Source organism: Ranitomeya imitator, chromosome 1 (genome assembly GCF_032444005.1).
Source record: "Ranitomeya imitator isolate aRanImi1 chromosome 1, aRanImi1.pri, whole genome shotgun sequence".
NCBI lineage: Eukaryota > Metazoa > Chordata > Amphibia > Anura > Dendrobatidae > Ranitomeya > Ranitomeya imitator.
Genome location: NC_091282.1, coordinates 751,970,375 through 751,985,218, shown reverse-complemented (window position 1 = coordinate 751,985,218; position 14,844 = coordinate 751,970,375). Strand labels below are relative to the sequence as shown.

The window sequence follows — 14,844 nt, the reverse complement described above, 5'->3', positions numbered from 1 at the left end:
GTGTTAGTGCCCAAGAAGGATGGGACTACACGGTTTTGTGTAGACTATCGTAAGCTCAATGAGAAAACAGTGACGGATGTGTATCCCATGCCGCGTGTGGATGACTTGTTAGACCGGCTGGCAGGGGCAAAGTATTTGACCACCATCAATCTATGCAAAGACTACTGGCAGATTCCCCTTAGTCCTGATGCTATTCCCAAGTCAGCATTTGTCACCCCATTTGGCTTATTCCAGTTTCGAGTTATGCCATACGGGATGAAGACTGCCCCGGCGACCTTCCAGAGGCTGGCTGACCGGCTTCTGGATGGTCTCCAGGACTATGCGTGTGCCTACCTGGATGACATCACCATCTACAGGGCGACATGGGAAGAGCATCTAAATCACCTAGAGACAGTATTAGACAGGATCCACAAGGCCGGAATCACCCTGAACCCAAACAAGTGTCACGTGGGCAAAGCAGAGGTTCAGTATTTAGGGCATTGGGTGGGAAGTGGGAAACAGAGACCAGAACCAGCCAAGATTGAGGCCATAGCCAAATGGCCCACCCCACGCATTAAAACCTAGGTCATGGCGTTTCTAGGGACAGCGGGGTATTACAGGAAATTCGTTCCCAATTACAGCAGCGTAGCCAAGCCCCTCACTGATCTGACCCGTAAGAACCAACCCCGCCAGGTATCCTGGACCCCAGAGTGTGAGGAAGCCTTCCGCCAGCTAAAGGACGCCCTCACCAATACCCCTGTTTTGGCCGCACCCGATCCAACTAAACATTTCCTTGTCCACACAGACGCTTCTATGTTTGGATTGGGGGCAGTACTGAGCCAAGTCGGGCCGGACGGCCAAGAACACCTGGTAACTTACCTGAGTCGGAAACTACTGCCCTGTGAAGTGAGCTATGCGGCCATTGAGAAGGAGTGCCTGGCAATAGTATGGGCACTCAAAAAGTTACAACCATATTTGTATGGACGACAGTTTTCCCTCCTAACGGACCATAATCCGTTAGTCTAGCTTAATCGGGTCTCCGGAGACAACGCCAGATTACTGCGGTGGAGTTTAGCGCTACAACCTCTGGACTTCACCATCCACTACAGACCCGGCAAACAAAACGGTAACGCCGATGGACTAAGTCGACAAACGGAACTTGTACCAACCCCATAAACTTCGGTCATCCCCAAACCGATCCGTTCAGGATCAGACTGTGTATGCCGATCGCATCGCTGAAAAGGGGAGCCGTGTTACAGAACCCCCCAGCACCAAGAATGTATGCAGTATATGTATGTATAATAGTTTCCATGTGAAATGCATCAGTCCACAGGCTGCGCCCCTGGACAAGATATTCTCTTTCTGCCTCCCCCCACCTTTGTAATTCCCACAGTAAATAGCGGCAGGCTCCGGCCCCCTGCGGCTACTGTAATGTATGTCTGGCCAGCTATTTTCCTATTGGCCTGCCCTGTGTATCTGTGTTATATATTCTGTGTGCTGTAAATAAAGGGTGTTCTTAGACTGGAAATACCTGGAGAAGCAGTCAGCTTTTATATGCTCTCATGTAATGAAGAAATTCCTGCCAGCGTCCAGAATCTAGCAAAAGCAGATTGGACCTCCTGAAACACGGAGTGGTACTGAAAGAGGTACCCCAGCTTGGTAGACCCCGTTACACTGTGAATTTTAAAAGCCCTAAACCAGTAGTCCCAAAGAAAAATACTTAATTTCAATAAAGACATCCCCACACTTTCCTTGTTTCACCAATTTATTTAAAACAAAAATATCCCTCGCTGTTCCGCCATAGTCCATGGAATCCGATGTAGTCCAAGAAATGGAAACCTGAAAAACAAAAAAAGATAAACAAAAACTATATACTTTCTTTTGTTCACAAATTTATTAGAAAAAATGTTCTCACTCAACTCCGACGTAGTCCAGAGTTCCCTGAATCCTGCCCCGGCGACTGTGATAGCAGAAAGGCTGAATGACCGTCGGCTCCTGCTCTGCTGTGAGCGTGAGCCGAGAGTCAAACTACTGTGCTTCGATCCTCTTGCACACAGGGAATCCGTGTACAGCTGCAAAGAAGGCGAAGAAATTAATTTCTCCATCTCCTCCGCTGCTGGCATCGGCATATATCGCACCGCACTCGGTTGATATCCGAGTGCTGCGCGTTGTCACTCGCACCCATAGATTTATATGGCTGCGAGTGAGCTGAGTCTCGCTGTCAATCGCCCCATGCTGCGATTTTTCTCGCATGCCGATTCGGCATGAGAAAATAATGGCAGATCTGATCTGCCCCATAAAGTAACGCTTGACTTCATTGAAGCTGTGTGTGAACATTTTTTCTAATACATTGGTGAACAAGGAAGAGTATATTGTTTTTCTTTCTTAGACATATTCCTATATGTTGTCCTTCTAGAGGAAAATTCACAGAGTGGAAAGCCAAATTTAGATATGCATGAAACCCTGTACGGTCTGGACCGGCAGGATGGCTCCTGAGTCCTGACCCAAACTCCACAGCCTAATCGATACCTATGACCAACGGTCAGTCCAGACATCATGGACTGTGCTCAGATCACGGGCCCAAGGGCTCATTCAGACATCTGTCTTTCTTGTACAAGTTCTATCTATGTTTATCATGGATATAACTCGTCCCTTTGAAAGTCTATGGGCCTGGTCAGAAATCTGTGAATTTTGGCAGACCAAGTGGTCGGCACAAAATTGCAGAGTTATGTCCGATATTGTTCAGAGTGTCAGATCAGAATAAGCAAAGTAAGCCTATGGGTCTTTGAAAAAATCATACAGCACTCGGATGCCATTCATGTGCTGTCCGTTTTTCACTTTGCACATTTAATTTCACAGAGGAGCATGCATGGCTTTTAAGTCTCCTCACTCTGACATGTGAGAAAAACTAATGAAACTTGTAATAAACTCATAAAAAACGCTGATAAAAAGATACTAACTAAAGTCATCTGAATGAGACCTAAGGCTGTAGTACGCACTTATGAACTAGGCATAAAGTGCCTGCCTATCATCCTGCAACCTTCCCCTTTAATGGAATGATAATGTGTGCAAACTGTAAAGCGCTGCGGAATATGTTAGCGCTATATAAAAAAAAATAAAAATAGATAAAGATTATTATTAAAGATAGATTAATGGTACAAACATCTCTATCATCCTGCAGCCTTGCCTTTAACCCCTTTACCCCCAAGGGTGGTTTGCACGTCAATGACCAGGCCAATTTTTACAATTCTGACCACTGTCCCTTTATGAGGTTATAACTCCGAAACGCTTCAACGGATCCTGGTGATTCTGACATTGTTTTCTCGTGACCTATTGTACTTCATGATAGTGGTAAAATTTCTTTGATAGTACCTGCGTTTATTTGTGAAAAAAACGGAAATTTGGCGAAAATTTTGAAAATTTCGCAATTTTCAAACTTTGAATTTTTATGCAATTAAATCACAGAGATATGTCACACAAAATACTTAATAAGTAACATTTCCCACATGTCTCCTTTACATCAGCATAATTTTGGAACCAATTTTTTTGTTAGGGAGTTATAAGGGTTAAAAGTTGACCAGCAATTTCTCATTTTTACAACACCATTTTTTTTTAGGGACCACGTCTCATTTGAAGTCATTTTGAGGGGTCTATATGATAGAAAATGCCCAAGTGTGACACCATTCTAAAAACTGCACCCCTCAAGGTGCTCAAAACCACATTCAAGAAGTTTATTAACCCTTCAGGTGTTTAATAGGAATTTTTGGAATGTTTAAATAAAAATGAACATTTAACTTTTTTACACAAAAAATTTACTTCAGCTCCAATTTGTTTTATTTTACCAAGGGTAACAGGAGAAATTGGACCCAAAAAGTTGTTGTCCAATTTTTCCTGAGTACGCTGATACCCCATATGTGGCAGTAAACCACTGTTTGGGCGCATGGGAGAGCTCGGAAGGGAAGGAGCGCAGTTTGACTTTTCAATGCAAAATTGACAGAAATTGAGATGGGACGCCATGTTGCGTTTGCAGAGCCCCTAATGTACCTAAACAGTAGAAACCCCCCACAAGTGACACCATTTTGGAAAGTAGACCCCCTAAGGAATTCATCTTGATGTGTTGTGAGAGCTTTGAACCCCCAAGTATTTCACTACAGTTTATAACGCAGAGTCATGCAAATAAAAAATATTTTTTTTTCCCACAAAAATTATTTTTTAGCCCCCAGTTTTGTATTTTCCCAAGGGTAACAGGAGAAATTGGTCCACAAAAGTTGTTGTCCAATTTGTCCTGAGTACGCTGATACCCCATATGTTGGGGTAAACCCCTGTTTGGGCACACAGGAGAGCTCGGAAGGGAAGGAGCACTGTTTTACTTTTTCAACGCAGAATTGGCTGGAATTGAGATCGGACGCCATGTCGTGTTTGGAGAGCCCCTGATGTGCCGAAACAGTGGAAACCCCCCAATTATAACTGAAACCCTAATCTAAACACACCCCTAACCCTAATTCCAACGGTAACCCTAACCACACCTCTAACCCTGACACACCCCTAACCCTAATCCCAACCCTATTCCCAACTGTAAATGTAATCTAAACCCTAACCCTAACTTTAGCCCCAACCCTAACTGTAGCCCCAACCCTAACCCTAGCCCTAACCCTAGCCCTAACCCTAACCCTAGTCCTAACCCTAGCCCTAACCCTAGCCCTAATGGGAAAATGGAAATAAATACATTTTTTTTTATTTTTCCCTAACTAAGGGGGTGATGAAGGGGGGTTTGATTTACTTTTATAGCGAGTTTTTTAGCGGATTTTTATGATTGGCAGCCGTCACACACTGAAAGACCCTTTTTATTGCAAAAAATATTTTTTGCAATACCACATTTTGAGAGCTATAATTTTTCCATATTTTGGTCCACAGAGTCATGTGAGGTCTTGTTTTTTGCGGGACGAGTTGACGTTTTTATTGAAAACATTTTTGGGCACGTGACATTTTTTGATCGCTTTTTATTCCGATTTTTGTGAGGAAGAATGACCAAAAGCCAGCTATTCATGAATTTCTATTGGGGGAGGCGTTTATACCGTTCCGCGTTTGGTAAAATTGATAAATCAGTTTTATTCTTCGGGTCAGTACGATTACAGCGATACCTCATTTATATCATTTTTTTATGGTTTGGCGCTTTTATACGATAAAAACTATTTTACAGAAAAAATAATTATTTTTGCATCGCTTTATTCTCAGGACTATAACTTTTTTATTTTTTTGCTGATGATGCTGTATGGCGGCTCTTTTTTTGCGGGACAATATGACGCTTTCAGCGGTACCATGGTTATTTATATCTGTCCTTTTGATCGCGTGTTATTCCACTTTTTGTTCGGCGGTATGATAATAAAGCGTTGTTTTTTGCCTCGGTTTTTTTTTTTTTTTCTTACGGTGTTTACTGAAGGGGTTAACTAGTGGGACAGTTTTATAGGTCGGGTCGTTACGGACGCGGCGATACTAAATATGTGTACTTTTATTGGTTTTTTTTTTTTATTTAGATGAAGAAATGTATTTATGGGAATAATATTTTTTTTTTTTTTCATTATTTTGGAATATTTTTTTAATTTTTTTTACACATTTGGAAAAATTTTTTTTTACTTTTTTACTTTGTCCCAGGGGGGGACATCACAGATCAGTGATCTGACAGTTTGCACAGCACTCTGTCAGATCACTGATCTGACATGCAGCGCTGCAGGCTTCACAGTGCCTGCTCTGAGCAGGCTCTGTGAAGCCACCTCCCTCCCTGCAGGACCCGGATCTGCGGCCATCTTGGATCCGGGGCTGGAGGGAGCAGGGAGGGAGGTGAGACCCTCGCAGCAACGCGATCACATCGCGTTGCTCCGGGGGTCTCAGGGAAGCCCGCAGGGAGCTCCCTCCCTGCGCGGTGCTTCCCTGCACCGCCGGCACATCGCGATCATCTTTGATCGCGGTGTGCCAGGGGTTAATGTGCCGGGGGCGGTCCGTGACCGCTCCTGGCACATAGTGCCGGATGTCAGCTGCGATAAGCAGCTGACACCCGGCCGCGATCGGCCGCGCTCCCCCCGTGAGCGCGGCCGATCGGCTATGACGTACTATCCCGTCCAGGGTCAGATAAGCCCAGGGCACCTCGACGGGATAGTACGTCTAAGGTCACAGAGGGGTTAATGTATCTGCTGAATTTTTGCTAAATTCATTTGTTGCATTGTATTACTTACTGCTGTACATCCATGCTGGGGTCACAGGAGATATTATCGTGTTCAAGGTGTTAGAGCATATAGTTGCAGCCAGGCTTAGTGCCTTTGATCATGTAACCTCCCCTGGGGTGTTGGCCAATTGCTAATTTATCCCAAATAAGGACCCACAATCCCTCTCACCTGATCCTTTACCAGTCCTATAAATTTAGTAGCATCTTAAGGGGTGCACGTGTATGGGGTCAGACACGCACATTTCTGCAGCAAAGCATTACGCAGCTAAGCATAAAGACGCCGCTGTTATTTCAACGCCAGTTACTCATGGCAGGAGTCAGGACCCCACTCTATGTCACTGTCTCTTTTGGGTATATCTGCTGAGTAAGCACTTCTTATTACTTGGATCTAGCTTTTCTATTAACCCATCTTACTCCTTCACCATGTTTACCTATGCCCTTACAGTGTTTGCTCCACTAATCCTCTCTCTCCTTCACTATCACAAACCCCAGCACTCTCTAACCTAATAATCATTTCCCCTTCCCTCTTACCTCCCCACCTGTCCTCCTCTGCTGACCTGCTTCTCAACCTCAAATCTGTCCTAAGAAAACATAAAACAAGTCGGCCACTCTCTTTCTCCCACCTGCTCTCCCTTTCTCTGCTTTTCCTCACTGCGGGAGACATATCTACCAATCCTGAACCCCCACAGCTCATATCTCCCAGTACTACCCCCTCCTATCGCTCCCTGTCTAATATGAACTACCGCAATCTTTCCAACATAAAACCCGTGCCCCTGACGCCCACTCCCCTGCTCCCTCTCTCTGGAGCACTCTGGAATGCCCGCTCAATCTGCAATAAGCTTCACGTGATTCATGACCTTTTTCTCTTTCGCAATCTTGCCTTCCTAGGCCTCACAGAAACATGGCTAACACCCTCTGACACCGCCTCCCCTGATGCGCTGTGTTACGGAGGCCTCCACTTCACCCACACCTCTCGCACCGGCAACAAACATGGTGGAGGAGTGGGTCTTCTCCTTTCTTCTAACTGCACCTTTAACCCAATCCCACCTCTACCCTCCCTTATCTTCCCCTCTTTTGAAGTCCATTCTGTCCGCATCTTCTCTCCCTTCAACCTCCAAGTGGCCGTCATATACTGACCTCCAGGCCCAGCCACTGCCTTTATTGACCAATTCTCCACCTGGCTTCTTCACTTTCTCTCTGCTGACATTCCCACCATCATCATGGGTGACTTCAACATCCCCATTGATACTCTTCAATCAACAGCCTCCAAACTTCTGTCCCTTACCTTCTGTCCTCCGCAGCCATCCACACAGCCGGACATACATTAGACCTTGTATTCACCCGTCTCTGCTCTCTATCTAACTTCACCACCTCCCCTCTCCCTCTATCCGACCACCATCTGCTCACCTTCTCATCCCTGTCCTCCTCACCGATCATCCATGTCCAGCAACATGCGCACCCCCGCAGAAACCTTGCACACCTAGACACCCACACACTCTTTGACTCTATCCTACCACTGGCATCCATATCCTCACTCCAGGACACAGACACTGCCACTGCTTTCTACAATGCCGCTCTTGCATCAGCTATTGACACAGTTGCCCCTCTCGTCCATGGCAGAGCGCGACGTATCAATAGACAACCTTGGCACAATAACACCACTAAAAAGCTCCGGCAAGTGTCCAGGGTTGTAGAGCGGCGTTGGAAGAAAACACATTCGCAAGATGACTTCACTGCATTCAAACAGGCTACACTCGCTTTTAAATCTGCTCTCACCTCTGCTAAACAGGCCTACTTCACAACCCTCGTATCTTCCCTATCCTAACCCCAAAGTTACCCAAAACCTTTAACTCCCTCCTCGGCCCCCCCCCCCCCCCACTGCCCCTGCAAACCTCCCTCATCTCTGCTGAGGACTTTGCCACACACTTTAAAAATAAGATCGACCAGACAAGGCAAGTCTTCATTGTTCAACCACTACAACCCCTTTATATACTAACGACCTACTTACCGCCAAAGCTAATGGACAATACTCTGTACTCCTCCTTCTAGACCTGTCCTCTGCTTTCAACAGTTGACCACTGCCTCCTACTACAGATCCTCTCCTCCTTTGGCATCAAAGACCTCGCCCTATCCTGGATCTCCTTGTACCTTTCCAACCGCACATTCAGCGTCTCCCACTCCCACACTACCTCCTCATCCCACCCTCTCTCTATTGGAGTCCTCCAAGGCTCTGTTCTAGGACCCCTACTCTTCTCAATCTATACACTTGTCTTGGGACAACTCATAAAGTCCCATGGATTCCAGTACCACCTCTATGCTGATGACACTCAGATCTACCTCTCTGGCCCAGACGTCACCGCTCTGCTGTCCAGAATCCCAGAGTGCCTATCAGCCATATCCTCCTTCTTCTCCTCTCGCTTCCTCAAACTCAATGTGGGCAAATCTGAACTCATCATCTTTCCTCCATCCCATAGATCTTCCTTACCTGACCTATCTATGGCAATCAATGACATCATGCATTTCCCCGTACCGGATGTCCGCTTCCTCGGAGTAACCTTCTACTCTGCCCTGTCCTTCAAACCGCACATGCAAGCTCTTTCCACCTCCTGTCGCCTCCAGCTCAAAAATATCTCCAGAATCTGTCCTTTCCTCAACCGTCAATCTACTAAAATGCTTGTGCATGCCCTCATCATCAACCACCGTGACTACTGCAACATCCTTTTCTGCAGCCTCCCTGCTAACACCCTTGCACCTCTCCAATTATTTGCCCCAACACATCCGACTATCAACCACATTCGGATCCTTCAGATGGAACCTGAAAACCGATCTCTTCAGGAAGCCTACAGCCTGCACTGACCCTGCTGCCTCCTCATCACTACCGACGCTACCGCCTCACCAACACCGGAGCTCCTGCAACCCTCAACCTACTGTCTCCTTCCCCATAATCCTGTAGAATGTAAGCCCGGAAGGGCAGGGTCCTCGCCCTTCTGTATCAGTCTGTCATTGTTAGTTTGTTGGAAGGAATTTTTTTCCCCCAACGTGGAGCTTACTCTTTGCCACATGGTTTTTTTTTGCCTTCCTCTGGATCAACATGTTAGGGCATGTTAGGTTAGGCTATGGGCTGAACTAGATGGACTTAAAGTCTTCCTTCAACCTTAATAACTATGTTACTATGTTTACTGTAAGTGATATCTGTAACTTGTATGTAACCCATTCTCATGTACAGCACCATGGAATCAATGGTGCTATTTAAATAAATAAATAATAATGTAAAAATAAACATCAGCATGCATAATTAGTAAATAAAATTAGACAATGAGTTCCTCTAGGGCGTATACTTCTGGAAATGAGATTGTAATTGTATAATAATATATAATCAAACAAGTCATGGGAATAATTAAAAAAAAAAATAATGTTTCCATCTTCAACCCCTGGTCTTCAATTTGCTTGTTTGTGTGTATATATATGCAGTCTCACAAAAGTTTGTAAACCCATCATCCAATTACATATTGTATTGATTTCCATGGTGAAATTTATACATGTCATGACTCTGCTGACACAAACAGAAAATAATTAGGCAAATGTGAAAAAAACAAACTACAAAATAGATTTATTTCTCAAGGTCGTCAGGTGAGTCGTTACAATACACAATATCTCTGTATCTGTACATAGTGCATTCAGTATCACTACATTAAATATAAAATAATTTATACATTCGGATCGTACATTCAGTTGCTTCATTCTGCTTTCGGGCAGACTAACAAAGGCAACACAAGAAATGCCTAAATTTACTGCTGCCCACCTTAATACCTTCGAAGAAACAAAGTTTGTTCCGGTGATGGTCCGTCTGCCTGTTGCGTATGTAATATAAAAGATCTTTTTTTTCTTTAGTGCTCAGGTTTCCTTTGATATTCAAGATGGCGTTAAGATGTTCCTCCCTTTTAAACAAAGTAATGAAAAGTCAATATAGTTACTGACTAAGGCTAGGTTCACACTAGCGTTGCGCCGCCCTGCGTCGGCGACGCAACGTGCGACGCACGTAAAAACGCGCGCAAACGCGCGCAAAAACACGCGCGTTTTGCGACGCGTGCGTCGTTTTTGACGAAAATCGGACGCACAGAAAATGCTACATGTAGCGTTTTCTTGCGTCCGACGCTAGCGTCGGAAACGACGCACGTGGCGAAAAACGCCACCAAAACAACGCACGCGTCCCCTATGTTAAACATAGGGGCGCGTCGCCGCTGCGTCGCCGCTGCGTCGCCGACGCAACGGCGGCGCAACGCTAATGTGAACGTAGCCTCAATGGATCAAGCAGTAATGTAGCAGCTTCCCCTTAAAGTTATGTCAGCTATTTACTTTTAAGAAACGACCTCGGGGCCTATATGTCTTAACAGAGCACAAAGAAGAGGTCTGTCCTGATGCAGTAAACCCCCCTTTAAGGGCTGCATTTGGGACCCCAAAAATGTAGTTCATAAAATAAAGAAGACAAATACTGGAGTTTACAACATCACTCACCGTAAGTCCTGGTGCTTATCGATAAAGAAGACGGTGGTCGTGTGTAGTGATGTGTAGTCATTAGCAGTCAGCATCTCAGATATGAAATCTAATGGATCACTAGGAAGGAGGTAATTGTCTGAAACCTTCATAATAAAAAAAGAATAATTTAGACAAAGTATTTTTGCATGTTATTATTTTCAAGTCATCAACATTATCGATCACACACAGAGGATGAAACGTAGAACAGGCCTCCAACCGTGAAAGATGCCCATACGCCATATATAACTCGCCCTACTCCCTATACACATGAATGCTAAGCTTGGCAGAGCGCACGTGTTGTTCATGGGGAGAGAAGAGTAAGTCACTGCCAGACTCCTCTGGCGGCAGATTATCTGCCTGCAGAAAAGGATGGGACGATAAGAGCAAAACTGCCCGATCCTCATCTTCCCTGAAATCATTTGTTTGTAGAGAGTTGGGAGGCCCCATACACATTTCTTGACTAAATTGGTGGTTTCAACCAACCTTCATCTCATACACTAAGTTTTACTATAAAAGCTATCCTATGTGGGTAAATACTGCTGATTTCAAGTCATGAGATGTCACTTTCGGTGACATCATAATTAAGCTTCAATTAGGTAAGCTACCCTGACATCACATGCAAGTCTTAATTTGCTAAAGTGTCACAGAACTATATCTCAATTCCATTTTTTGGCTATTTAGATGGAAGCCCCCAATAAACTGATCAGCAGGTAGCAGAACATGATTGCTTAGTCATTGAATGCGACCTTAGTCAGGCGACGTCAGAATTGTTGCATTTGCGGGTTTTTTTTTGCCTGTTTTTTAGTGTTTTGTACCTGTTTATGTTCATTTGCTTTATTTAATATATTTTATTTTATACTGGCAGAGTTTAAAGAGATTGTCAATGACCTCCTTTTTTTTACTATGGTCCCAAAAACTATCAGGCCCATAGTAGGTGCCTGTTCTACACAGTGGTCAACGACCATTCCTGCTGCTAAATCAGCTGCTCCACGTGAACAGAGCAGCTCTTCTTCTTCTGAGCTGCTCTGTCAATGGTGCATGACTGCCTACATCATGCTGATTGATAGCTGGCTCCCTGCAGGTAGTCCGTGGGGATCCGGCTATCAATCAGCATGGCGTTGGCAGTCACGCCCCTTCAATAGAGCGCAGTGGAAGAGAAGCCGCTACTCTGTTGACATGACATCAGCCGCTGAATCACCATCAGGAGCGTTCTTTGACCCCCTGTGCCGACAGAGATGGGCAGCGGGCACAAGAAGCAGGTAGATAGCAACCAGCCTGTTGTTCTTAAGCACACTGTACACAAAAAATAGTCCCAGAAAAGCCCTTTGGCCACATTCACACGTTCTTTTTTATCCTGCGGGTTCTCCCGCAGCGGATTTGATAAATCTGCAGGGCAAACCCGCTGCGGTTATCCCTGCAGATTTATCGTGGTTTGTCCTGCGGGTTCCGCTGCGGGTTCCGCTGCGGGATTTACCCCTACTATTGATGCTGCATATGCAGCAATATGCAGCATCAATACTAATGTTAACAATAATAAAATCATGATGATATACTCACCCTCTGACGTCCCGATCTCCTCGGCGCTGCAGGCGGCGGTCCGGTTCCAAAGATGCTGTGCGACCAGGACCTTCGGTGACGTCACGGTCATGTGACCGCGACGTCACCGAAGGTCCTGGTCGCATAGCAAACCTGAGACCGGACGGCCGCGTGCAGTGCTGAGACTTCAGGGGTGAGTATAGCTTATTTTTTATTTTAATTCTTTTTTTTTAATACAAATATGGTTCCCGGGGCCTGGAGGAGAGTCTCCTCTCCTCCACCCCGGGTATAACCCGCACATTATCCGCATTTCTTCCAGCATGGTGTGCACAGTGTAAGCGGATCAATGCATTTCTATGGGTGCAGAATCGCTGCGATTCTGCACAAAGAAGTGACATGGACCTTCTTTTTTTCCCGCAGCAATTCAGCGCGTTTTTTTTTCGGGTTTTTCCGCATCATGTGCACTGCGGTTTCTGTTTTCCATAGGGTAACATTGTACTGTACCCTGCATGGAAAACAGCTGCAGACCCGCAGCGGCAAAATCGCCGCGGTTCCGCAGTAAAAACCGCATAGTGTGAACATGGCCTTTAAGTTTTTCCAGATATTTCATCTGATTCATTATTTGCATCAATCTCGACCCCTGGAGTGATTTTATTGATGCTAAATATTCCGGCACAGATTTTTAGATGACTTTTTACAGCATAAAATTACAAAATAAAAGTTAACGACAAAAATAAAGATATTTTTTGACTTTTGTGTAAAATTCATTAACCATGTGTGCCATTTTGAAGAATTTGACAAAAAAAGAGCAGCAAATACCACAAGGCAAAAAGAAAAGTGCCATAACCATCCCCCACAAATGATGAATGGGGATCTCTGTGTTTTCATCAGGTAAGCTATTGCATTAAAATTTGCATTTGAAAATGAAGGAGTCTGACGGGTATTTTTGCACATGGGGCAAATTCTGTGTCTGTCGCTGAGCAGTCCTGGTTGCTGTTTAGCTCACAGAGGATAGTCCTGGTTGGATATGATATAAAATACAATCAAACATGAAAAGTAAGAACTTGACTTTTAAATTCACTGACATGGTACTTACCATATCTGTAAAAAAATCCAGCAGTTTTTTGCATCCATTAGAAAAAATTTCCCCCGAATTTTGACGGGATAATTTTTTGGAGCATTGTAAAAATGACTGAATGAACAGGACGACAAGCCGGTGGTGAATCAGTATTACCATTTTCTGCAGAAACAAAAATATTAGGGTTACTAAAACACCCATTGCTTATGTAAAATCAATGCTCCTCCATTTAAGGAGTTGTCCCAACTGAACAAAGCCCACTAAAATGCAAGCCACCCAAGTGTTCAGCTCATTCCTGGCAGGTAATGCAGCTGAAACCTCTAGGTATCGTCATCAGGAAAGAGGAAGCTGTGAAAGATTAAATGTTTTCCCTACAGTGGCCACTAAAACCCTGCTTTACTCTTCTCTCTTTATCCTTGACCTGTCTGGTGTGTTCCTTGGTTTTCATGATGCTGTTTGATTCCAGATATTCTCACACAAACCTCTGAGGCCTTCACAGAACAACTGTAGTTATACTGAAAAGTATGAGACTACAAGGGGCGAAAAAATAATGTGCGGCATAATTTTCAGATTTATATTTTTAAAATAATTGCAATACCATGTATCATTTCCTTTACATTTCACAAATACTTGCTACTGTGTGTTGGTATATCACCTACAATCCCAATAAAATACATTTTGTGGGTGTAAAGCGCAAAAATGTGGATAAGTTAATGCGCTATGAATACTTTTTCATGGCACTGTATTTATCTATTAATTTTTTTTATATCGGGGGGGTACATATGCCTGCCTTTGGACTTGTGTTTCTGATCTTTTAGGAACCCACCAACAAATGCCGATCCTCAGAGATATTAACAATACATTTTCTAAGCCAGACATCTCCTTTAATCATGATCCCACATTATCAATACCAGTAATTAATAGCTTATTTTATTTACCTGGTCATTGTGAATGTCCTCTTTTATTAATGCACGTTGTAAACGCCTGAGCACATTCTCATATTCATTGCAGCTCTTCTTAAAGTAATTTTGGAAAGCTTCCTGAAGTGAGAAAAGGTATTTTCAAAATAAGCGAAAACTTGGAATCTTTTTTGTGCTACTGATTTGCCAATACATAAGCTTATACTTGCATATTACAAAAAAAAAAATCACCCTAATGTGATGGAAATATTACCTTCAATGATGGTTTCAAATTGCTGAGTACAAGGTCGATCCCTTTGTGCTCACATTGCCCAAGAAGTTTCTGAATTCTCTGTGTTTCCAAATCCTGCGCTGCACCCAAATTATTCATTGTATTTCTACATGAGAGAAAATATGTGGAACACACATGTTATCATCTGAACATATATCTATACCTGTGTTAGATAAGTAAGGGTTTTTTCGGGACCAAAATACTAATGACCTATACTTAGGGCAGGTGCAAACGACCATATTTTTAGTCCAAGTACGATCCGACAGTACATGAAATTGCACTCAGACCAATGTTATTCTATGGA

At 44.1% G+C, this 14,844-nt stretch overlaps 1 protein-coding gene across 1 annotated transcript in view; it reads right to left on the bottom strand.

The window, feature by feature from the left end:
- Nucleotides 1–1,623: 1,623 nt before the first annotated feature.
- LOC138645463 (uncharacterized) overlaps nt 1,624–14,844 on the bottom strand; it is a 93,408-nt gene continuing 80,187 nt past the window's right edge. Inside the window, exons 7-12 of the mRNA XM_069734807.1 lie at nt 14,523–14,646; nt 14,288–14,389; nt 13,368–13,511; nt 10,715–10,839; nt 10,002–10,137; nt 1,624–1,818 (exon numbers count right to left, since the gene is read on the bottom strand). Of these exons, the coding sequence (XP_069590908.1) occupies nt 1,672–1,818; nt 10,002–10,137; nt 10,715–10,839; nt 13,368–13,511; nt 14,288–14,389; nt 14,523–14,646 (778 nt within the window). The 3' untranslated portion in view covers nt 1,624–1,671. The remainder of the gene's footprint in view (nt 1,819–10,001; nt 10,138–10,714; nt 10,840–13,367; nt 13,512–14,287; nt 14,390–14,522; nt 14,647–14,844) is intronic.